General features: G+C 43.9%; 1 protein-coding gene and 1 pseudogene across 1 annotated transcript in view; one reads left to right on the top strand and one right to left on the bottom strand.

Annotated features, from left to right (window-relative positions):
* Window positions 1-25,212, bottom strand: part of LOC126416896 (uncharacterized) — a 306,208-nt gene that overhangs the window by 9,336 nt on the left and 271,660 nt on the right. Inside the window, exon 2 of the mRNA XM_050084780.1 lies at window positions 24,756-24,851. Within this exon, the coding sequence (XP_049940737.1) occupies window positions 24,756-24,851 (96 nt within the window). The remainder of the gene's footprint in view (window positions 1-24,755; window positions 24,852-25,212) is intronic.
* LOC126417894 (5S ribosomal RNA) lies at window positions 14,394-14,511 on the top strand (annotated as a pseudogene).

The raw sequence follows: 25,212 nt of genomic DNA on the forward strand, positions 1-25,212 counted from the left end.
AAATTTGATGTTAATACTCATCAAACGCCACGCTAGTAATGATAGAAGGTCTGTCCTCCGGCGACACATGAAAATACGACATACGAAAACTGAGAATAAATCACTGAAGTCATTTCGCAATTAACACTTTACCCCAATGCGAACTCATTGTTACGTGCATACCGAGTTACATAATACAGCATCCAAGGCTGTTCCTTGCAACTGCACAGACGCAGTGCGGCTTCCGACATGCAGTGCTTGCTGATAGGAATATAGAAGAGAACTCGGGGCCTGCCTCTAGCTCGCAGCGCTCTTATTTATATAGCCGCGGTGCGGACCGCCGAAAGTGCAGCCGACAGAATTTGCCTTCCTGACTAGCTGCTGGGTCTAGTAGAGCACCACTTCAAGTTACTAAATAATTAATTGGTTCATTCGATGAAGGCCAATGAAGCTCTCAATTTAATTGTGCAGTCAGCACACAGGTAAGTATCTGTAATAAAATTCTGATGTGGCTAGGTTAAATACTTTTGGGGAGAGAATTATTTTAGTTGCACTGCACGCAATAGATAGCTTTGAACTTGCCTTTGGAGAGACGCTAGAGCTATAGTTTTGTAGCTACCTTTTGGAAACTTCTCAAATCTTTGCTATTATAGCGTACCTCCATTCTACCTAAATCTAAACATCCTAACTTTATCTAATCACTTACTTAATCTATCTTACTTTTGAACTTTTAGGATACAAAAAACAGAAAATCATGAATTTCAACCAAAATATTACTTTGTGAGATCCAGCATGCTGTTTCCATTAAATTACAATGAAAAAAGAATCCGAATAAAAATTTTGAAGTTTCTAGCTCCTTCCTGTTGCACCAATGATTTTTACGTAAAATGTTCAAATTTCGAAAACTGTTAAAGTTACTAAACTGAAACTTAACACATTATCATTTTAGCATCATTCCTGACATGCTATTAATTTTTCAGATTATTTACTTTACTTTTAAGGTATTGTGCAACATTCGTGACGTCATAGCTAGTTACAGCGGACTAGGCTGGCACACAGTGGAAAGCATATGAATTCTATATGGCGTGAGTAGGCTGCTTCCCTACAGTACACCCCACTGTAATGCGGAATTGACCACTGATGTCAGGAAAGGCGCAACCCCAGTATAAAAGGAGGCAGTGAGTATTACGTTGTCAATGGAGAATCGGTAAGAGCAGAATGGTTCGGTCAGGAGAGCTCAGTGCCTTAGAACGTGGAGAAGTCATGGGATGTTATCTAAAAAATCCATCAGTGACATTTCAACCCTTCTAAAGGTGCACTCACAAATAAACCAAGATTAGGCGGACATGATACAATGGCGGACAGAGATACTCCAGCAGTGCGGAGGGCAATTGTAAAAAATCACTTCAAATCAGTGGAAGGACTAACTCGAGAATTCCAAACAACTACCACCAGTCCGGCTAGTGCAATTACCGCGAGTATGGAATTAAAAAGAAGGATACGATGGTCGAGCAGCTACTCATAAGCCACACATCTCTGTAGTCAATGGTAAGTGACGCTTGAGGTGGTGCGAAGGGTGACGCCACTGTACAGTGGATCACTGGAATCCAGTGATTTGGAGTGATGAATCACGCTGTACGATGAGGAATTCCGATGGAAGCGTTTGGGTTTTGTGAGTACCTGGAGAACATTACCTCTCTTAATGCGTTGTGCCAACAAAGAGGTTTTTCGGGATTGGAATGTGGTCCCCTTATTGTGTTTAAGGAAACGCTAGAGAGGAAGAATGTAAGCACATTTTATAGCATCATGTACTGCGTATAGTAGACGAACTATTCTGACAAGGGAACCTCCCCATCGCACCCCCCTCAGATTTAGTTATAAGTTGGCACAGTGGATAGGCCTTGAAAAACTGAACACAGATCAATCGAGAAAACAGGAAGAAGTTGTGTGGAACTATGAAAAAAATAAGCAAAATATACAAACCGAGTAGTCCATGGCCAAGATAGGCAACATCACGGATAATGTGAGCTCAGGAACGCCGTGGTCCCGTGGTTAGCGTGAGCAGTTGTGGAATGGTTCAAGTCTTCCGTCAAGTGAAAAGTCTACTTTCTTTATTTCCGCAAAGTTATGATCTGTCCGTTCGTTCATTGACGTCTCTGTTCACTGAAATAAGTTTAGTGTCTGTGTTTTGCGACGCACCGCAAAAGCGTGCGATTAGTAGACGAAAGGACGTGCCTCTCCAATGGGGAACCGCAAACATTTGATCGCAAGGTCATAGGTCAACCGATTCCTCCACAGGAAAACACGTCTGATATATTCTGTACGACACTGGTGACGGCATGTGCGTCACATGACAGGAATATGTTGTCGACCCACCTAACTTGTACACTTGGCGAATGGGTAAAAAGATTCTTCTACCTTGCCCGATTTAGGTTTTCTCGTGGGTGTGATAATCACTCCCAAAAAAGTGATGAAAACGCAAGAGTTTGTCACATAAACTGCAACAAATGAATGCAACAGTTTCACAGTCGCACAGTTTTCCCTGTGATCTGTCAAAACATATGTTTTTAACGTTTTCAAATTTTACCGTGTGTAGACCGTCAAATCCTGCATGCGTCCAAGCAAATCTGAACATGTCCTGGAATTTTGGAGAGTGAAGTTGATTATATATGAGTGCCTGAACTTCGATAATTGAGACAGGATCACGTAAACAATACTGCTCTGTGTACCTGTGCAGCTTCGCAAAATCATAGAATGTTTTAACAAAGTACACTCCTGGAAATGGAAAAAAGAACACATTGACACCGGTGTGTCAGACCCACCATACTTGCTCCGGACACTGCGAGAGGGCTGTACAAGCAATGATCACACGCACGGCACAGCGGACACACCAGGAACCGCGGTGTTGGCCGTCGAATGGCGCTAGCTGCGCAGCATTTGTGCACCGCCGCCGTCAGTGTCAGCCAGTTTGCCGTGGCATACGGAGCTCCATCGCAGTCTTTAACACTGGTAGCATGCCGCGACAGCGTGGACGTGAACCGTATGTGCAGTTGACGGACTTTGAGCGAGGGCGTATAGTGGGCATGCGGGAGGCCGGGTGGACGTACCGCCGAATTGCTCAACACGTGGGGCGTGAGGTCTCCACAGTACATCGATGTTGTCGCCAGTGGTCGGCGGAAGGTGCACGTGCCCGTCGACCTGGGACCGGACCGCAGCGACGCACGGATGCACGCCAAGAGCGTAGGATCCTACGCAGTGCCGTAGGGGACCGCACCGCCACTTCCCAGCAAATTAGGGACACTGTTGCTCCTGGGGTATCGGCGAGGACCATTCGCAACCGTCTCCATGAAGCTGGGCTACGGTCCCGCACACCGTTAGGCCGTCTTCCGCTCACGCCCCAACATCGTGCAGCCCGCCTCCAGTGGTGTCGCGACAGGCGTGAATGGAGGGACGAATGGAGACGTGTCGTCTTCAGCGATGAGAGTCGCTTCTGCCTTGGAGCCAATGATGGTCGTATGCGTGTTTGGCGCCGTGCAGGTGAGCGCCACAATCAGGACTGCATACGACCGAGGCACACAGGGCCAACACCCGGCATCATGGTGTGGGGAGCGATCTCCTACACTGGCCGTACACCACTGGTGATCGTCGAGGGGACACTGAATAGTGCACGGTACATCCAAACCGTCATCGAACCCATCGTTCTACCATTCCTAGACCGGCAAGGGAACTTGCTGTTCCAACAGGACAATGCACGTCCGCATGTATCCCGTGCCACCCAACGTGCTCTAGAAGGTGTAAGTCAACTACCCTGGCCAGCAAGATCTCCGGATCTGTCCTCCATTGAGCATGTTTGGGACTGGATGAAGCGTCGTCTCACGCGGTCTGCACGTCCAGCACGAACGCTGGTCCAACTGAGGCGCCAGGTGGAAATGGCATGGCAAGCCGTTCCACAGGACTACATCCAGCATCTCTACGATCGTCTCCATGGGAGAATAGCAGCCTGCATTGCTGCGAAAGGTGGATATACACTGTACTAGTGCCGACATTGTGCATGCTCTGTTGCCTGTGTCTATGTGCCTGTGGTTCTGTCAGTGTGATCATGTGATGTATCTGACCCCAGGAATGTGTCAATAAAGTTTCCCCTTCCTGGGACAATGAATTCACGGTGTTCTTATTTCAATTTCCAGGAGTGTATTTCACTTGCCGAAAACCAAACACATCTAACGGTTGCACAAGAGGTGTACAACCTGGAGTAATGGTAATCACGTCTACTCCCACACTAAAATTGTACAATGCCTGATCCTTCTGTCCTGTATAGCTGTCAAGGAATAAGGCAAAACTTTGTCCGCGTAAGGAGCAATCACAGGTTCATTAAAGTCTTTCACTAGTCTTTTCTCCATTTTTCCTGACGCACTGCAATTCACAATGACATTCGGCGGACAGATAATAATTGTCTGAAAATAAAAAATGAAAGTTTTTCTTCGAGAGAAGATTCGAACTAAGGTCCTCTCGTTCCGCAGCCGCTCACGCTAACCACGGGACTTTTTTTTTAATATCATTTTGTTCGTTTTCGTTCGTTGTATCTGATCGGGGCGGACGTCGTAAGACACCCTTTTAAGTTCGTTGTTGATCTATTAACTCAGTTTTTTTATTACAGAAGGCGGCTAACCCTCTGACAGAGCACGCTGAGCTACCGTGCTGGCGGACTACGGCGCTCCGGATCTCATGTGTCACTGAAATAGCCTATCTTGCACATGGACTACTCAGTTTGTCTATTTTGCTAATTTTTTTCATAGTTTTGAACAACTTCTTCCTGTTTTCTCGATTTATCTGTGTTCAGTCTTTGAAGGCCTATCGACTGTGCCAACTTATAACTAAATCTGAGGGGGGTGCGATGGGGAGGTTCCCTCGTGAGACGTTGATGGTGTCAGTGTGACAATGTACCGTGTTATAAGTAGTATCTGTGAGGCAATGGTCTGTGGACAATAGCATCCCTGAAACGGATTGGTCTGTCCAGAATCCGTACTTAAGCCAAATGGAATACCTCTGGGATGAGTTAGAAAGTCGACTTCGGCCCAGACCTCAGCGTCCAGCACCAATACCTTCTCTGGCTTCGGTTCTTGAGGACAAAAGGGCTACCATTCCTCCGTAAGCATTTAGATGCCTCACTGAAAGTGTCCGCAGCAGAATTCAACCCATCATAAAGACGAAGGCGGACACAGCCCATATTAATGTCCGGAGACTTTCGATCAGATACTGTACAAAATAATCGCCTTCTGTAAATATTTAGTTATGTAATCAGAAATATGTGGTCAATAGTAGGATGTAGCCTTTGGCGAGGTTATGCCATCATGTGCTTTGTAAAAAAAATGCTATTTTAATCTATAAATAACTAATTAAACTGTAGGGAAAGTTAAGAAGTTGTTAACAAGAAAATATTAAAAACTACTAAAAAAAGAAAGTTTGTACTGCCTATAATCATGCCTCTGAGCGCATACTATCAACAGAAGTCATGCAATGAAGTCGACATACAGGAGCAACATGCGTCAGAAGTACTGGGAAAGTGATTGACAATCAAACTCGAGCGAATCAAGTAAACGTACGAGTAGGGATGCGTAAAGAATGAATGAATAAATAAATGGGTCTAATGACTGAGACATGGAATGTGAAGAGCGAGCTTTGGGTCGTATCTTCTGGTAGGGTGGGGCAGGCAATTGGTACAAACACCGGTGGGGAGCGGGAACTTATCCCAAGACAACGGCTGCTAATCAAAGCGAAAATATTTGCAATAAATATGTTATGATACCAAAAACTTGGTTTTATATTCATATTTCGCATGTCTATTTTGAAGCACCCCCATGAACCATGGACCTTGCCGTTGGTGGGGAGGCTTGCTTGCCTCAACGATACAGATAGCCGTACCGTAGGTGTAACCACAACGGAGGGGTATCTGTTGAGAGGCCAGACAAACATGTGGTTCCTGAAGAGGGGCAGCAGTCTTTTCAGTAGTTGCAGGGGCAACAGTCTGGATGATTGACTGATCTGGCATTGTAACAATAACCAAAACGGCCTTGCTGTGCTGGTACTGCGAACGGCTGAAAGCAAGGGGAAACTACAGCCGTAATTTTTCCCGAGGGCATGCAGCTTTACTGTATGGTTAAATGATGATGGCGTCCTCTTGAGTAAAATATTCCGGAGGTAAAATAGTCCCCCATTCGGATCTCCGGGCGGGGACTACTCAAGAGGACGTCGTTATCAGGAGAAAGAAAACTGGCATTCTACGGATCGGAGCGTGGAATGTCAGATCCCTTAATCGGGCAGGTAGGTTAGAAAATTTAAAAAGGGAAATGGATAGGTTAAAGTTAGATATAGTGGGAATTAGTGAAGTTCGGTGGCAGGAGGAACAAGACTTTTGGTCAGGTGATTACAGGGTTATGAATACAAAATCAAATAGGGGTAATGCAGGAGTAGGTTTAATAATGAATAAAAAAATAGGAGTGCGGGTTAGCTACTACAAACAGCAAAGCGAACGCATTATTGTGGCCAAGATAGACACAAAGCCCATGCCTACTACAGTAGTACAAGTTTATATGCCAACTAGCTCTGCAGATGATGAAGAAATTGATGAAACGTATGACGAGATAAAAGAAATTATTCAGGTAGTGAAGGGAGACGAAAATTTAATAGTCATGGGTGACTGGAATTCGTCAGTAGGAAAAGGGAGAGAAGGAAACATAGTAGGTGAATATGGATTGGGGGGTAGAAATGAAAGAGGAAGCCGCCTTGCAGAATTTTGCACAGAGCATAACTTAATCGTAGCTAACACTTGGTTCAAGAATCATGAAAGAAGGTTGTATACCTGGAAGAATCCTGGAGATACTAAAAGGTATCAGATAGATTATATAATGGTAAGACAGAGATTTAGGAACCAGGTTTTAAATTGTAAGACATTTCCAGGGGCAGATGTGGATTCTGACCACAATCTATTAGTTATGAACTGCAGATTGAAACTGAAGAAACTGCAAAAAAGTGGGAATTTAAGGAGATGGGACCCGGATAAACTGAAAGAACCACAGGTTGTAGAGAGTTTCAGGGAGAGCTTAAGGGAACAATTGACAGGAATGGGGGAAAGAAATACAGTAGAAGAAGAATGGGTAGCTCTGAGGGATGAAGTAGTGAAGGCAGCAGAGGATCAAGTAGGTAAAAAGACGAGGGCTAATAGAAATCCTTGGGTAACAGAAGAAATATTGAATTTAATTGATGAAAGGAGAAAATATAAAAATGCAGTAAATGAAGCAGGCAAAAAGGAATACAAACGTATCAAAAATGAGATCGACAGGAAGTGCAAAATGGCTAAGCAGGGATGGCTAGAGGACAAATGTAAGGATGTAGAGGCTTGTCTCACTAGGGGTAAGATAGATACTGCCTACAGGAAAATTAAAGAGACCTTTGGAGAGAAGAGAACCACTTTATGAATATCAAGAGCTCAGATGGCAACCCAGTTCTAAGCAAAGAAGGGAAGGCAGAAAGGTGGAAGGAGTATATAGAGGGTTTATACAAGGGCGATGTACTTGAGGACAATATTATGGAAATGGAAGAGGATGTAGATGAAGATGAAATGGGAGATAAGATACTGCGTGAAGAGTTTGACAGAGCACTGAAAGACCTGAGTCGAAACAAGGCCCCGGGAGTAGACAACATTCCATTAGAACTACTGATGGCCTTGGGAGAGCCAGTCATGACAAAACTCTACCATCTGGTGAGCAAGATGTATGAGACAGGCGAAATACCCACAGACTTCAAGAAGAATATAATAATTCCAATCCCAAAGAAAGCAGGTGTTGACAGATGCGAAAATTACCGAACTATCAGTTTAATAAGTCACAGCTGCAAAATACTAACGCGAATTCTTTACAGACGAATGGAAAAACTGGTAGAAGCGGACCTCGGGGAAGATCAGTTTGGATTCCGTAGAAATGTTGGAACACGTGAGGCAATACTAACCTTACGACTTATCTTAGAAGAAAGATTAAGAAAAGGCAAACCTACGTTTCTAGCATTTGTAGACTTAGAGAAAGCTTTTGACAACGTAACTGGAATACTCTCTTTCAAAATCTGAAGGTGGCAGGGGTAAAATACAGGGAGCGAAAGGCTATTTACAATTTGTACAGAAACCAGATGGCAGTTATAAGAGTCGAGGAGCATGAAAGGGAAGCAGTGGTTGGGAAAGGAGTGAGACAGGGTTGTAGCCTCTCTCCGATGTTATTCAATCTGTATATTGAGCAAGCAGTAATGGAAACAAAAGAAAAATTCGGAGTAGATATTAAAATTCATGGAGAAGAAGTAAAAACTTTGAGGTTCGCCGATGACATTGTAATTCTGTCAGAGACAGCTAAGGACTTGGAAGAGTAGTTGAACGGAATGGACAGTGTCTTGGAAGGAGGATATAAGATGAACATCAACAAAAGCAAAACGAGGATAATGGAATGTAGTCAAATTAAATCGGGCGATGCTGAGGGGATTAGATTAGGAAATGAGACACTTAAAGCAGTAAAGGAGTTTTGCTATTTAGGGAGTAAAATAACTGATGACGGTCGAAGTAGAGAGGATATAAAATGTAGACTGGCAATGGCAAGGAAAGCGTTTCTGAAGAAGAGAAATTTGTTAACATCGAGTGTAGATTTAAGTGTCAGGAAGTCGTTTCTGAAAGTATTTGTATGGAGTGTAGCCATGTATGGAAGTGAAACATGGACGATAACCAGTTTGGACAAGAAGAGAATAGAAGCTTTCGAAATGTGGTGCTACAGAAGAATGCTGAAGATAAGGTGGGTAGATCACGTAACTAATGAGGAGGTATTGAATAGGATTGGGGAGAAGAGAAGTTTGTGGCACAACTTGACTAGAAGAAGGGATCGGTTGGTAGGACATGTTTTGAGGCATCAAGGGATCACAAATTTAGCATAGGAGGGCAGCGTGGAGGGTAAAAATCGTAGATGGAGACCAAGAGATGAATACACTACGCAGATTCAGAAGGATGTAGGTTGCAGTAGGTACTGCGAGATGAAGAAGCTTGCACAGGACAGAGTAGCATGGAGAGCTGCAGCAAACCAGTCTCAGGACTGAAGACCACAACAACAACAACATTTTGAAGCACAAGTGCTTTCATAGTATCTCCGCACTGTTTCCCAACACTTTTTACTATTTATGATAGAAATAACGCCACATATATGGTACTATCTACAAGGTGTTTCAAGAGACACATCTGCACAGCTATTCCTCTAGGTCAGAGGAACGGTCACTTAGCTCTTTTTCCTTCATTGTTATTTCAGCTCTCCTCAAGAGCACAGCCTGGTGGCGGACAAAACTGTTTTTCAGCTGCATGTTTAACAAATATATAATAAAAAACACGACAAATCATTTAGCTTTAAAAACCATACATAGATGACAATTTGACTAATTTTGAGTGTAGATAAATGATTCACATGAGAGTTTAAATACATAGGGTTGAGGATATTGATGCTCTTACGATATAATGGTGTTGCCGGTGATTTATGAAGAAACTCACAAATCCGATGGAGACGAAAAGAGGTTTGCAGGAATGGGGACCATGAAGAACTGCAGGAGGTATATGTTATTGAGTAGAAGGGAGACAGAATGAAGGAGAAATAGTTGGCTGCGACGATGTAGTATAAGGCTTGGGTGGAGCTTTGTAGGCTGATAGGAAGGTTATATGTCGAGAGGAATTTCATGACGTAAGAGTTTACTGAATTTCCGGCAATTTCATTTTCTTCCATTCTTTTACTCTGAGACATCAGTCTCCTGACAGGTTCTTTTTATGCGGCCAGCCAAGAATTCCTCTCCTGTGCCAACGTATTCATTTCTGAGTAGCACTTGCTCCCTACGTCCTCGTTTATCTGCGGGACGTATTCCAATCTCTGTATTCCACTACAGTTTTTATGCTCTACAGTTTCCTCTAGTACCATGGAGGTTTTTTCATGATATCTTGTCACCCTGTACCTTCCTCTTCTCACTGTTTTCAATACGTTCCTTTCTTCGCCGATTCTTATCTTTTCAGTCCACCTGATTTTCAACATCGTTCTGTAGCACCAATTTCAGACGCTTCGATTCTCTTCTCCACCGGTTTTCACGCAGTCCATGTTTCATTACCACACAATGCTGTGCTCCAGACGTTCATTTCCCAGAAATTTCCCCCGCAAATTAAGGCCTATGTTTGATGCCAGTCGGCTTTTCTTGGTCAAGAATGCTCTCTTTGCCTATGTTAGTCTGCTTTTTATATCCCCCATGGTTCATCCGTCGTGGTTTATTTTGCTTCCAACGAAGCAGAATTCCATGACTTCGTCCCCATCGTGACCAGCTGCTTTGACGTTAAGTTTCTGGCTATTCCCCTTTTCTGCTACTTGTCATTAGTCTCAGTTCATATTCTGTACTCGTTGGACCGCTCATTCCACTCAACATATCCCTTCATTCGTCTTCATGTTCACCGAGGACAGCAATCTCATCCGCGAATCTTGTCATTGATATCTTTTCCTCTTGAATTTTATCCCACACTTGAACCTTTCTTTACTTTCCGTCGTTGTTTCTTCGATGTACAGACTGAACATTAGGGGCGAAATACTGAATCCCTGTCTTACACTTTTTCCAAAGCAAGTACTTCGTTCTTGATCTTCCAATCTAACTCTTCCCTCTTGATTTTAGTGCATATTGTACGAGGCCTGTTCATAAAGTAAGCTCCGATTGATTGCCAAATTGAAACCACAGTGAACATCAGAAATGTTTTACTTGTAACAATTAGCTACACCTTTCAGCTACTTCTCTACGTAGTCGCCGTTCTGACTTAGACTTTTGTCATAGCGTTGTACCAACTTATCAATAGCCTCATCATAGAAGGCAGCCGCCAGTGCTTTCCGCCAATTCACCACGCTGGCCTACACCTCGTTGTCTGTGTCAAAATGTTGTCTTCAAAGACAGCGGTTCATGTGACCAGAGATGAAACTCAGGGGGAGACAATTGCGGACTGTATTGTGGGTAATCTCACATTTCCATTTGAAAACGATGCGGGAGCATCTTCATTGCCCCTGCAGAATGCGGCTGAGAATTGTCTTGAAGAAGAAACAGCACGACAGTTATGTAATGTTAGCTGCATAGCTTCAGGCGAAATTTCTCACCAGGCCCTCGTACTTGGCGGCAGACACTATTTTCTAGACATCTTTACGCACTCACTGCGAGCTCAGAAATGAGAAGAGCGACGTGATGCTAACTGAGGTTATACTAGAGACACTACCCAACACATCTGTGGAAAGCTTTATCGGATTTTCATAGTCGTTTCCATTTCGCGACCGATCGGAGCTTACTTTCTGAACGCCCCTCGTATATCACGTGTCTTTCCCTGCAGCTTCTCAGAATTTAAAACATCTTGCAAAATTTCACATTGTCGAACGCTTTTTCTAGGTCTACAAATCCTTTGAGCGTACTTTTTATAGGTTTTGTTTCCATTATCAAGTGCAAGGCCAGAATAGCCTCTCTGGGGCCTTTGCATTTCCTGAAAGCAAACCGATTGTCACTTAACAGATCCGCAATTTTCTTTTAAATTCTTCTGCGAATTATTCTTTCCAATAGTTTGTGTGGATAAGATGTTAAGCTGATTGCGCGATAGTTTCTTCACTTATCTGCCCTTGTTACCTTCGGAACTGCGTGGATGACATATTTCCGGAAGTTTGGTGCTACGTCACCAGTCTCATGGATTCTACACACCAGTTTGAATATTCGTTTGGTTGCCATTCCCCCGGCGATTTTAGAAATACCAACGGAATGTTATCTTTTATAAATTATAGAGCGCAGCAATCAGTCGTCCTTTTTTTTTTTTTGCAGGTTTTATTTGGCAACATTGATAATGGCTAGGCACGAGCCGAAATGTGGAGTTGCCAGATAAAACCTGCAAAAAAAGGACGATTGATTGCTGCGCCCTATAATTTATAAATCATATCACAGTTGCTGAGTGCACCCACTTTCCTAATGGAAGGTAACCTGAGAAATGTTATCTAGCCCTTCTGTTTTATTTTATTTCAAGTCTTCAAGAGCTCTTTTACATTCTGACTCTAATACTAGGTCCCATAAGTCTCCCTTATAGGCTACAGTTTCTTCTTCTATGAAGCCAAGATTGTGCAAGATGCACTGTCTACTGATTAAGGATTTTGTATTGAGAGCAAATCAAATAAAGAGGAAAATATTGTTAATATTTGCAGCCATTCTTCCTAAGTTGCTACTGCAATATGTTTATCTTGTAGATAACAGATACATATGTTTATCATCATCGGGTCCTAGTAGCTGCGAAGAGATGGTGGCGCTCACCTATAGTGCGCGGGGTGCAGTACATTTGACAACCGTGAGCCCAGTATAACAGAGCTAGTGGGGGAGGACATACGGTGCCACATGTAATTTTACTTACGTTCGAAACAGGCTTATGTCTGTTGAAGTTATTTTCTTGGTCGTGATGCAGCCGCTGGACTGACATTTTTCATTTATTAGTGAGACTTCTGAAGAAGGCTATATTATTATAGCAGAAACCATGGTCAAGGTTTAAAATAAACACATTTTAGCGCAACTTTGGGCTGTTTTTCATTCGAGACAATTTCGTAACGGTTGCTGTTGTCGTTGCCATGATGAAAATAATGACTTTTTAAGAAAATGGCGGGAAGCAATGTTTCTTTGCTAGGGCCGTTAATATTGAGGCACAACTTTTTTGTTATAATACAAGTTCATACATACTGCATTAGGTTTACAAGCAGTAGAGCTGTAGCAAACAATAAACCACTTCCCATACATTTTAAATCACGGAAGTCCATAGGGAAGCACAGCTTTACACAAAGACCATGAGTCGTCTACTTACGCAGGTTTCAAAGACTTTCGCCATGGTTTCGGCTCCTGGGCCAAGCCTAGGGACATGCAACAGAGCACCGAAAACGCAGTAACACTGAAAATGCGTTTTGCAAAGAAAAAAAAGGGAACGTAGAACGTTTTCCATTTCCACTTTTCATGTATCGAACGATCATCAAAACATTTATTTGTCAATATGTATAATTAAATCGTTGTCCCGGAACCTATTGCCAGTTGGATGCTGCGTGTATAATAGGTTCCAGAGCCAACGAAAATTTGATTTTCAACATTTCGCATAATTACTCTGCGAATTTCAAAATATAAAGAGTTATCACAATCTACTCATTGAGAAGCATATCATGTGTTATAAGCTTAACACAAGAAGACAAGTATAGCAGTTAGAAACAGTGTGTGTTGAGACAGGGAAACTGGTGGCGCGCAAATACCCGGGCCATATTCGTCCAGTACTTGAGAATGAGAGTATTTAGCGTATGCCAGCAAACTTCACACGTGAATTCAAACCTCCACGAAACTTTTTCTCGCTGACCCCCCAGACAAAATGATGAAAGGAAAAAAAAAAGTTAATCTCTTTACTACATTTTCGTTAGTCATAATTCAGACTTCAACATTAGGCATGACGTTTTAATTTATTACTTCTTTACTACTAACTTTACTGGCAACACACATTGCAGGCAGTATCTACATATATCGCAAAATGTACCTGCAAAGTTATATTATTGTTCAAGCCATATGACATCATAAACATCGAAAAGTGTGAAAAACTAGCTTTTACTTAAAACGACACGCAATAAAAGTACAGTGTCAGGCATATGCCTTTAATTTATTTCTTCTTTGTCTCAAATGGCTCTGAGCACTATGTGACTTAACATCTGGGGTCATCAGTCCCCTAGAACTTAGAACTACTTAAACCTAACTAACCTAAGGACATCACACACAACCATGCCCGAACCTGCCTCGAGATGACTGGGTGTTTGTGTTGTCGTCATCATTTCATCAGCATTCATGAAGAGTGACGAGACTGGGCTGAGAAAAGGTTGGGAATTTGTACGGGTGAGGATAACCGCGCAGTTGAGCGCCCCACAAACCAAACATCATCATCATCATCCATGCCCAAGGCAGGATTCGAACCTGCGACCGTAGCGGTTGCGCGGTTCCATACTGAAGCGCCTAGAACCGCTCGGCCACAACTATTTCTTCTTAACTGGTAACCCTATTCGCAATGTATTTTGCAGACAGTATCTACATTTATTACTGTGTGCATCTGAAAAATTATGTCATTGTTCGACGCGTACTGGGGTCGGACAAAAGTGTGGAAACACAGTGAGAAATGTGTATTCGAAAATAATGCAGATACTGGCGTACTCTGCGTGCTATGCTGTCTTGATTGATCACCACGACACTTATGCCATGTCGTCAATGCGTTACAACTGTCAGTCAAGATCACAACAGTGTTATGTGTAGTTGTGGATACATTATGTCGCAGCTAAGTGATTTGGAGCGGCATCGGCGTTGCCGCAGTGGAAACACCGGTTCCCGTCAGATCACCGAAGTTGAGCGCTGTCGGGCGTGGCTGGCACTTAGTTGGGTGACCGACCGGGCCGCCATGCGCTGTTGCCATTTTTCGGGGTGCACTCAGCCCTGTGATGCCAATTGAGGAGCTACTCGACCGAATAGTAGCGGTTCCGGTCAAAGAAAACCATCATAACGACCGGGAGAGCAGTGTGCTGACCACACGCCCCTCCTATCCACATTCTCATCTGAGAATGACACGGCGGTCGGGTGGTCCCGATGGGCCGCTTGTGGCTTTCAAGTGAATTGGAAGGTCGGCAAATTATCGATGCTGCTACGGTGTGTGCTTCCGCAATCAACGTAACCCAAGTACTTCGCGTTTTAAGATGCACTATGTCGATGATTTATGCCGCATACAGGGAAAGCAGAAAAGAGTCATCCGCTAAGTCACAGCCCGGACGAAGGAGTACATTGAGTTATCGTGGTAGACGGTCATTGGAGAGGACTGCAACGAAACATAACAGGAAGGCCGCTGCAGCAGTCATTGTTGTTGTGGTCTTCAGTCCTGAGACTGGTTTGATGCAGCTCTCCATGCTACCCTATCCTTTGCAAGCTTCTTCATCTCCCAGTAGTTACTGCAACCCACATCTTTCTGAATCTGCTTAGTGTATTCATCTATCGGTCTCCCTCTACGATTTTTACCCTCCACGCTGCCCTCCAATGCTAAATTTGTGATCCCTTGATGCCTCAGAACACGTCGTACCAACCGATCCCTTCTTTTAGTCAAGTTGTGCCACAAACTCCTCTTCTCTTCAATTCCATTCAATACCTCCTCATTAGTTATGTGATCTATCCATCTAATCCTAAGCATTTTTCTGCAGCACCACATTTCGAAAGCTTCTATTCTCTTCTTGTCCAAACTAGTTATCATCCATGCTTTCACTTCCATACATGGCTACACTCCATACAAATACTTTCAGAAACGACTTCCTGACACTTAAATCTATACTCGATGTTAACAAATTTCTCTTCTTCAGAAACGCTTTCCTTGCCATTGCCAGTCTACACTTTATATCTTCTCTACTTCGACCATCATCAGTTATTTTGCTCCCCAGATAGTAAAACTCCTTTACCACTTTAAGTGTCTCATTTCCTAATCTAATTCCCTCAGCGTCACCCGACTTAATTCGACTATATTCCATTATCCTCGTTTTGCTTTTGTTGATGTTCATCTTATATCCTCCTTTCAAGACACTGTCCATTCCGTTCAACTGCTCTTCCAAGTCCTTTGCTGTCTCTGACATTGTAATTCTGTCATCGGCGAACCTTAAAGTTTTTCTTTCTTCTCCATGGATTTTAATACCTACTCCGAATTTTTCTTTTGTTTCCTTTACTGCTTGCTCAGTATACAGATTGAATAACATCGGGGAGAGGCTACAACCCTGTCTCACTCCCTTCCCAACCACTGCTTCCCTTTCATGCCCCTCGACTATTATAACTGCCATCTGGTTTCTGTACAAATTGAAAATAGCCTTTCACTCCCTGTATTTTACACCTGCCACCTTTAGAATTTGGAAGAGAGTATTCCAGCCAACATTGTCGAAAGCTTTCTCTAAGTCTACAAATGCTAGAAACGTAGGTTTGCCCTTCCCTAATCATTCTTCTAAGATAAGTCGTAAGGTCAGTATTGCCTCACGTGTTCCATTGTTTCTACGGAATCCAAACTGATCTTCCCCGAGGTCCGCTTCTACCAGCTTTTCCATTCGTCTGTAAAGAATTCGCGTTAGCATTTTGCAGCTGTGACTTATTAAACTGATAGTTCGGTAATTTTCACATCTGTAACACCTCCTTTCTTTGGGATTGGAATTATTATATTCCTCTTGAAGTCATAGCAGAACTGAATGTCGCGCTCGCAAACCGTCAATGTCAAATCTACACGAAGGTAGCTCCATAAGCTGGTAATTGCTGGGCCAGCTGGAATTCCAAAACAACTCATCAGTAATTCAAATTCCTGTGACAGGAAAACGTGGTTTCGAAGCCATAATTCCTTTACTACTGAGAAATGGAATACAGCCATTTGGTCGAACAACTCTTCTTACACACTGTTTCCAACTTCGGGCCCAGTTTACTTCCCAAGAGTGAAACATGACGGAGATTTCGTGATGATTTTGGCAGCGATATGGCGGTATTCCATGCGCCCCATGGTTACTCTGCGTGGTCGCACTACAGTCAAGGATTATGCGGCGATTTTGGCTGATCCGGTCCGTCCCATGGTACAGTGTTTGTTCCCGAGAGGTGATGCTGTGTTCCGAGACGACAGGTCCGCTGTTCACACACCTTGTATCATTCAGGGCTGGCTCTGTGAGCACGAGGACGAATTGTCACATCTCCCCTGGCCACCATAGTCGCCATACCTCACTATTATTGAGTCTTTGTGGTCTAATTTGGAGAGAATTTTGCCTGATTGCTATCCATCATCATCGTTACCGGTACTTGCCACTATTTTTCAGGAAGAATGGTGTAAGGTTCCCTTGAAAACCATGTAGGACCTGTATTTATCCTACACCGTATTAAGCATGGTAATGTGCTTTTGCTGTTTCCATATTTTTGTCCCTATATTTTTGTAAATATACGAGGGTCACTCAAAAAGAAATACACACTATTTTTTTTTAAATCCATCTTTTATTCTACATGTTTGAAAGTTTTACGGTGTGTAGACAGATCCTTTAGGAACAATATTTTCTTTTCTCCACACAATTTCGAGCCCTCTCAACTGCCTTATACCATCTTGGAACCAGCGCCTGCATACCCGCACGGTAAAATTCTGGACCAACCTGTTGGAGCTACTGTTTGGCAGTGTGCACAAGGGAGTCATCATCTTCAAACCTTGTTCCAGGAAGAGAGTCTTTCAGTTTCCCAAAGAGATGATAGTAACATGGAGCCAGGTCAGGACTGTAAGGCGGGTTTTTCAGTGTTGTCCATCCGAGTTTTGTGATCGCTTCCATGGTTTTTTGACTGACGTGTGGCCATGAATTGTCGTACAACAGCAAAACATCCTGCTCTTGCCAATGTGGTCGAACACGACTCTGTCACGTTTGAAGTTTCTTCAGTGTCGTCACATATGTATCAGAATATGTGGTGGTTCCACTTGTCATGGTGTCCACAAGCAAGAGTCCTTCGGAATCGAAAAACACCGTAGCAATAACTTTTATAGCAGAAGGTGTGATTTTGAATTTTTTTTCTTGGGTGAATTTGAATGATGCCACTCCATTGATTGCCTCTTCGTCTCTGGTGAAAAATGATGGAGCCGTGTCACAATTCTTCCACGAAATTCATCTCCACCATTCTCGTACTGTTCGAAAAGTTCGCTGCACACCATTTTTCTTGTTTCTTTGTGAGCCACTGTCAACATCTTGGGAACCCACCTGGCACAAACCTTTTTTAACGCCAACACTTTCAGTATTCTGCAAGCACTTCCTTCCCCTATCCCAACGTAGCGTGACAATTCTTTCACTGTGATGCGTCTATCAGCAGTCGCCAATTCGTTAACTCTCTGCACATTTTCTGGAGTGTGTACAGTATGAGGACTGCCACTGCGAGTACAATCCTCAATATTGCCGTGCCCGCTTTCATCACGAAACCTGCTTCCCCACCGACTAACTCTACTGCGATCGACAGCAGCATCTCCATACACCTTTTTCAACTTCTTGTGGATGTTTCCCACTGTCTCGTTTCCACAGCACAGGAATTCTATGACAGCACCTTGCTTCTGACGAACGTCAAATGTAGCAGCCATTTTGAAGACATGCTGTGACGGCGTCACTCACGGGAACAGGTTGAACTAAGTTTGAAAACAAGCGGGAAGGATGTATTTACACACTGTAAAACTTTCACACATGCAGCATGAAAACTGTATTTTTACAAAAATAGTGTGAATTTATTTTGGAGTGACCCTCGTATTTAGTTCAGGAGATATGCGAAGGAAAGTAGCTGTTACTTAAAATTTCGCGCAGCGAAACTTCACCATCAAGCAGGACGTTTTAATTTATCACTTCTTTCCTATAAACTCTGTCCTTAACACACTTTGCAGACAGTTTTGACGTATATCACTAAATTAGCTGCAAAATTATATAACTGTACCTCTCATAATGAGATATGACGTCATAAATATTGGGATGCGTCAAAAACTAATTTGCCCTTAAAATGGAGCGCAAATTAGCGAGACTGTATTTATCCAGTGTTTAGTAATGAGACCACCTAGTGACTTCTAACAAATTTTAAGCACAATGTCAATCCTTTCGTGAACTTTTTCTCGCTTACGTGTCTAAAGACAAATATTAATTACATTACGTGATTTTTAAAGTAATCTGACATTTGTCAGGCATTATTACATATGGTTGGTCGACCATTTAATGAATCGGGGATTTACTGGCTGCAAATTAGATCGGAACTGCTGTCTTGCGGCTGTTTTACTGCATCGCTGTAGCCCATACAGTGACAAGTGGACCGCGTCTACTCATGATCTCCGATTTCATCCAAATGTTTGGTATAACCCTATACAGCATGGATTCTACAAGACCTTAACACGATTCCAGAAGTATATGGCTCCAGAGGTCTACGCACAGGTCAAGCAACTCCCACAAATTACGGCATGGTGGTGTACGGGCAAGCAGCTGGCGCTCGAGAAGTGTTCCATTAGGTACATATCAGGCACATTTGCTGGCCAAGACATCAATGTGAGTTCACTATAATGTCCCTCAAACCACAGTAACACGATTCTGACCTTACAACTGTAGGAAGATGTCATCGCCGTTGGGGGAGATCTATAGGAATCAGCATGGGTTTCGAGAAAGACGATCGTGTGAAACTCAGCTCGCGCTATTCGTCCACGAGCCATAGTCACAGGTTCCCAGGTAGATGCTGTGTTTCTTGACTCCCGCAAGGCGTTTGATACAGTTCCCCACAGTCGATAATGAACAAAGTAAGAGCATATGGACTATCTGACCAATTGTGTGATTGGATTGAAGAGTTCCTACATAAAAGAACGCAGCATGTGATTCTCAATGGAAAGAAGTCTTACGAAGTAAGAGTGATTGCAGATGTGCCGCAGGGGAGTGTCGTAAGACCGTTGCTATTCACAATATGTATAAACGACCTTGTGGATAACATCGGAAGTTCACTGAGGCTTTTTGCGGATGATGCTGCAGTATATCGAGAGGTTGTAACAATGGAAAATTGTGCTGAAATGCAGGAGGATCTGTAACGAATTGGCGCATGGTGCAGGGAATGGAAATTGAATCTCAATGTAGACACGTGTAATATGCTGCGAATACATAGAAAGATAGATCCTTTATCATTTAGCTACAATATAGCATGTCAGCAACTGGAAGCAGTTAATTCTATAAATTATCTGGGAGTAGGCATTAGGAGTGATCTAAAATGGAATGAGCATATAAAATTAATAGTAGGTAGAGCAGATGCCAGAGTGAGATTCATTGGAAGAATCCTAAGGAAATGCAATCCGAAAACAAAGGAAGTAGGTTACAGTACACTTGTTCGCCCACTGCTTGAATACTGCTCACCGGAGTGGGATCCGTTCCAGGTAGGGTTGATAGAAGAGATAGAGAAGATCCAACGGAGAGCAGCGCGCTTCGTTACAGGATCATTTAGTAATCGCGAAAGCTTTACGGAGGTGATAGATAAACTCCAGTGAAAGACTCTGCAAGAAAGACGCTCAGTAGCTCGGTACGGGCTTTTGTTGAAGTTTCGAGAACATACCTTCACCGAGGAGTCAAGCAGTATATTGCTCCCTCCTACGTATATCTCGCGAAGAGACCATGAGGATAAAATTAGAGAGACTAGAGCCCACACAGAGCCATACCGACAATATTTCTTTCCACGAACAATACGAGACTGGAATAGAAGGGAGAACCGGTAGAGGTACTCAAAGCACCCTCCGCCACACACCGTCAGATGGCTGTCGGAGTATGAATGTAGATGTAGATGTAGACTTCACGCATGAAGCGACGCAGGTGGTAAGCAATAACGTTTACATAGTTCAATGCTGTCATGATGCCTTCGATTACCACCACAGATCCCGTGGAGGCCATACTCACTGTACCTAATAACATAATTCTGCCCTCACATGCCTGCACCTGTGGTGCCGTGCGTGGTTCGTGCAGCCATTCTCTAGATGATGACGTGCAGCGACCCAACCATCGATGTGCGATTCATTCGACAGGCGACGCGTTTCTACTGATACACGGTGAAGACTCAGTGATGGTTCAAATGGCTCTGAGCACTATGGGACTTAACTTCTTTGGTCATCAGTCCCCTAGAACTTAGAACCACTTAAACCTAACTAACCTAAGGACATCACACACATCCATGCCCGAGGCAGGATTCGAACCTGCGACCGTAGCTGTCCCGCAGTTCCAAGCTGTAGCGCCTAGAACCGCACGGCCACTTCGAAGACTCAGTGCTGCTGAGTCCGCTGTAATAATAAGTGACGATGTCGTTGGATCAACACAGGAACACGCAGGGGTCGTGTGACGTGGAGCTCCGTGGTCAACAATGAACGGTGTGCTCCGAAACACTTGTGACTGCACCAGCATTTTATTGTGTCGCCACATATGCCACAGGTCGTTGCCTATTGTAACGCCCCAAGGACAGAAAACCCCAATTAACAAAGTTTGTGGTAACTTAAAGTATGGAAGTGAGCCATCTTGGCAGTGACGGCAACTATTGACGATAAAATCTACACTGGTAATATTTTGATTAACACCTATATCAATCAAATACTGAGAATAGTATACAAAAAGGGGAGATAAAAGGAAACGATTATCACAGATTCTTTATCAAACATCTATAGAATAAATTCAAAATCATATGAATGAAGGTTAAATCCAGATAGTAATGCAGTCAAAGAGAATAATTACCATGGAAGAGAGTTGTGGCCGCATCGAAAAGGAAATTCAATGCGACTACAATGCAACTATCAACCGTACACAGGCAGGGTGACGACTCCAGCGAGCGACCAAATGGTGTAAATTGCCCTGAAGATGACCCCATCGCGGGTTGAAACCGGTTGGCGGCTAAATAAATAATGCGATTGTGACTGTCATTTTGAATAATTGGCTCTACGTTTTGTGATGAGCCATGGTCGTCCAATACCGTAGGGCCAACCCGTTATTTCATCGTCCTTCAACCACTTTCCATAGGTGTTCACGACAGTAGTACGCCAACAGGCGATCAGCTTTGCCGTTTCAAAGCTTCTCGTGTCCAGCCGCATCGCCACAAGAATGTCCCCTTTGTCAGACTCGCTTATATCAGCGAAATTCTGCATTTGCGGCCCGTATCTTCGCTATAATGACTATCTACCGCTTACATTCTTTCGTTACTGCGTCACGTGCTCACAATACCACCAGGAGGCAGTCAACTTTGCGGTGGGCAGTGCGAAGTGCATTCAAGTTCTAAGGCCTCCGATTTTTTTTCTAATTAACTACTCACCCGAAATCGATGAAACTGGCGTTACTTCTCGACGTAATCGCCCTGCAGACGTACACATTTTTCACAACGCTGACGCCATGATTCCATGGCAGCGGCGAAGGCTTCTTTGGGAGTCTGTTTTGACCACTGGAAAATCGCTGAGGCAATAGCAGCACGGCTGGTGAATGTGCGGCCACGGAGAGTGTCTTTCATTGTTGGAAAAAGCCAAAAGTCACTAGGAGCCAGGTCAGGTGAGTAGGTAGCATGAGGAATCACTTCGAAGATGTTATCACGAAGAAACTGTTGCGTAACGTTAGCTCGATGCGCGGGTGCGTTGTCTTGGTGAAACAGTACACGTGCAGCCCATCCCGGACGTTTTTGTTGTGGTGCAGGAAGGAATTTGTTATTCAAAACATTTTCGTAGGATGCACCTGTTACCGTAGTGCCCTTTGGAATGCAATGGGTAAGGATTACGCCCTCGCTGTCCCAGAACATGGACACCATCATTTTTTCAGCACTGGCGGTTACCCGAAATTTTTTTGGTGGCGGTGAATCTGTGTGCTTCCATTGAGCTGACTGGGGCTTTGTTTCTGGATTGAAAAATGGCATCCACGTCTCATCCATTGTCACAACCGACGAAAAGAAAGTCCCATTCATGCTGTCGTTGCGCGTCAACATTGCTTGGCAACATGCCACACGGGCAGCCATGTGGTCGTCTGTCAGCATTCGTGGCACCCACCTGGATGACACTTTTCGCATTTTCAGGTCGTCATGCAGGATTGTGTGCACAGAACCCACAGAAATGCCAACTCTGGAGGCAATCTGTTCAACAGTCATTCGGCGATCCCCCAAAACAATTCTCTCCACTTTCTCGATCATGTCGTCAGACCGGCTTGTGCGAGCGCGAGGTTGTTTCGGTTTGTTGTCACACGATGTTCTGCCTTCATTAAACTGTTGCACCCACGAACGCACTTTCGACACATCCATAACTCCATCACCACATGTCTCCTTCAACTGTCAATGAGTTTCAGTTGGTTTCACACCACGCAAATTCAGAAAACGAATGATTGCACGCTGTTCACGTAAGGAAAACGTCGCCACTTTAAGTATTTAAAACAGTTCTCATTCTCGCCGCTGGCAGTAAAATTCCATCTGCCGTACGGTGCTGCCATCTCTGGGACGTATTGACAATGAACGCAGCTTCATTTTAAAACAATGCGCACGTTTCTATCTCTTTCCAGTCTGGAGAAAAAAAATCGGAGGCCTTAGAACTTGAATGCACCTCGTAATAATAATAATAATATTGAGCGTATGGCATTGGTGGCCGGGAGACCCCTCGCGGGGCGGTTCGGCCGCCGCTCCACAAGCTCTTTAACGCCACTATGGCGACTTGCGAGTGAATAAGGATGAAATGCTGATGAAAGACACACAACTGCCAGTCGTCTCGAGGCAGAGAAAATCCCTGACACCGCCGGGAATCGAACCCGGGACCCCGCGCGCGGGAAGCGAGAACGCTACCGCAAGACCACGAGCCGCGGACACGGTGGGTAGTGGACATAATGTTTTGGCTCATCAGTGTAACTTAGCGTACTTTCCATACAGGTGAAAGGCTGCTCCTCCCAAATGCACTAGTGCAACTTGTCATATCCAATTTTATCGTCAGCTAAAGAATCCAATCAAAAAGTTTCAAAATTGCTCTTATCTCGTCGAGCGAAGAAAAGAAATAACATTCCGAGAAGACTGTATAAAAATAATATTCCACTGTAAACCATCAGCTATCCTCGCCAATAATTGGCGAAATTATGCGTTTTGTGAATGTAAAACAAGTTTGTTTTTGTACAGAAACTTTGAAACACCCATGTAATTGTAAAAATAAGGCTTCATAACGTGTGTAGTATGCCGAAAAATTAGTTCTCCCCCTCTCTTTACGATGAATATTATCGCAGCATGTGTAAATCATCAACTGTAAAAATAACAAAAAAAATGGTTCAAATGGCTCTGAGCACTATGGGACTTAACATCTGTGGTCATCAGTCACTTAGAACTACTTAAACCTAACTAACCTAAGGACATCACACACATCCATGCCCGAGGCAGGATTCGAACCTGCGACCGTATCGGTCACGCGGTTCCAGACTGAAGCGCCTAGAACCGAACGGCCAAACCGGCCGCCTAAAAATAACAACAGTATCTAATTTTGTATATGAAGTTCTCCTGTACGCCTTGCAATCCTTTTCTGGAAATTTATTTCCAATCCCATATTAGTTTTGCCTTTCCTTTTCATACCATTTATGAAAATATTAATAAACACAATATACGGAGCGTTATTTCACATTATTTGCCGTGTAAGTAACGCAAAAATTGAAAAAAGGAAAAAGTTTTACGCAGAAGAACTCGACCTCACGACCCTTGGATTATCGTTTTGCGCTCTTACCGCTGCACCGACAGTTGCCTGGAAACGACGCTAGCACATACGGCTCGTGCCTCGCTTGGCCATCTGGAGCTCTCGCTTCTATCGCATTGATTCCTGGCCAAGCCCTGAATGCACCATAAATCTGAACGAAATCTATGATGATGAGCAGGTGCCGTCTGCTTGTGAGCTTCTGTCCGCTGGCGTGCCGCACCCCTCATTCGTCGACACACCTGCCACTGTCCGACGCGGCCCCTCTACCAGGTCCGTGCTGGCCCAGTGCAACAGCTCCGTAGAGCGCTAGCGTGATGTGAACTACCCTCAGCTTGACCCTCCTCGCCCCCCCCCCCCCCCCCCCTCGGTGATAAAACTTTACAACAAGCGTTCCTGTGTTCAGCTGACGGGCCATGCTGTTTAGACTAACAAACGCCTCGGCTGCGCCACATTTACTCACCTCTTCTGCAGTCCGAGGGCAGAGCTGAGGGCGCCACAGCTGCGAATCAGTTCCGTCTCCTCCTCGAACCATAGTATCTCCGGTATGTCAGCAGGCCTGAAAAGGAAAACAGAAAACTGTCACTAGGGTTCCGATTTTATTTTTATCAACATTCAGGCCTTCAAAACCATGCACCAAAATACATGACAAATGAGTAAAAAATCGGCACCTGTAGGTTTATAGTCAATATAGGGCTAATAATTATTTCCCCACATACTACACTACCATGTTGAGAGCGCAATTGCAATATTGAGTATACAGTTTCGATATAAATACAGTGCTCAAATGGCTCTGAGCACTATGGGGCTTAACATCTGAGGTCATCAGTCCCCTACAACTTAGAACTACTTAAACCTAACCTAAGGACATCACACACATCCATGCCGTAGCGGTCGCGCGGTTCCAGACTGCGAATGTA

The sequence above is a fragment of the Schistocerca serialis genome, chromosome 8 (assembly GCF_023864345.2).
Source record: "Schistocerca serialis cubense isolate TAMUIC-IGC-003099 chromosome 8, iqSchSeri2.2, whole genome shotgun sequence".
NCBI classification, from domain to species: domain Eukaryota; kingdom Metazoa; phylum Arthropoda; class Insecta; order Orthoptera; family Acrididae; genus Schistocerca; species Schistocerca serialis.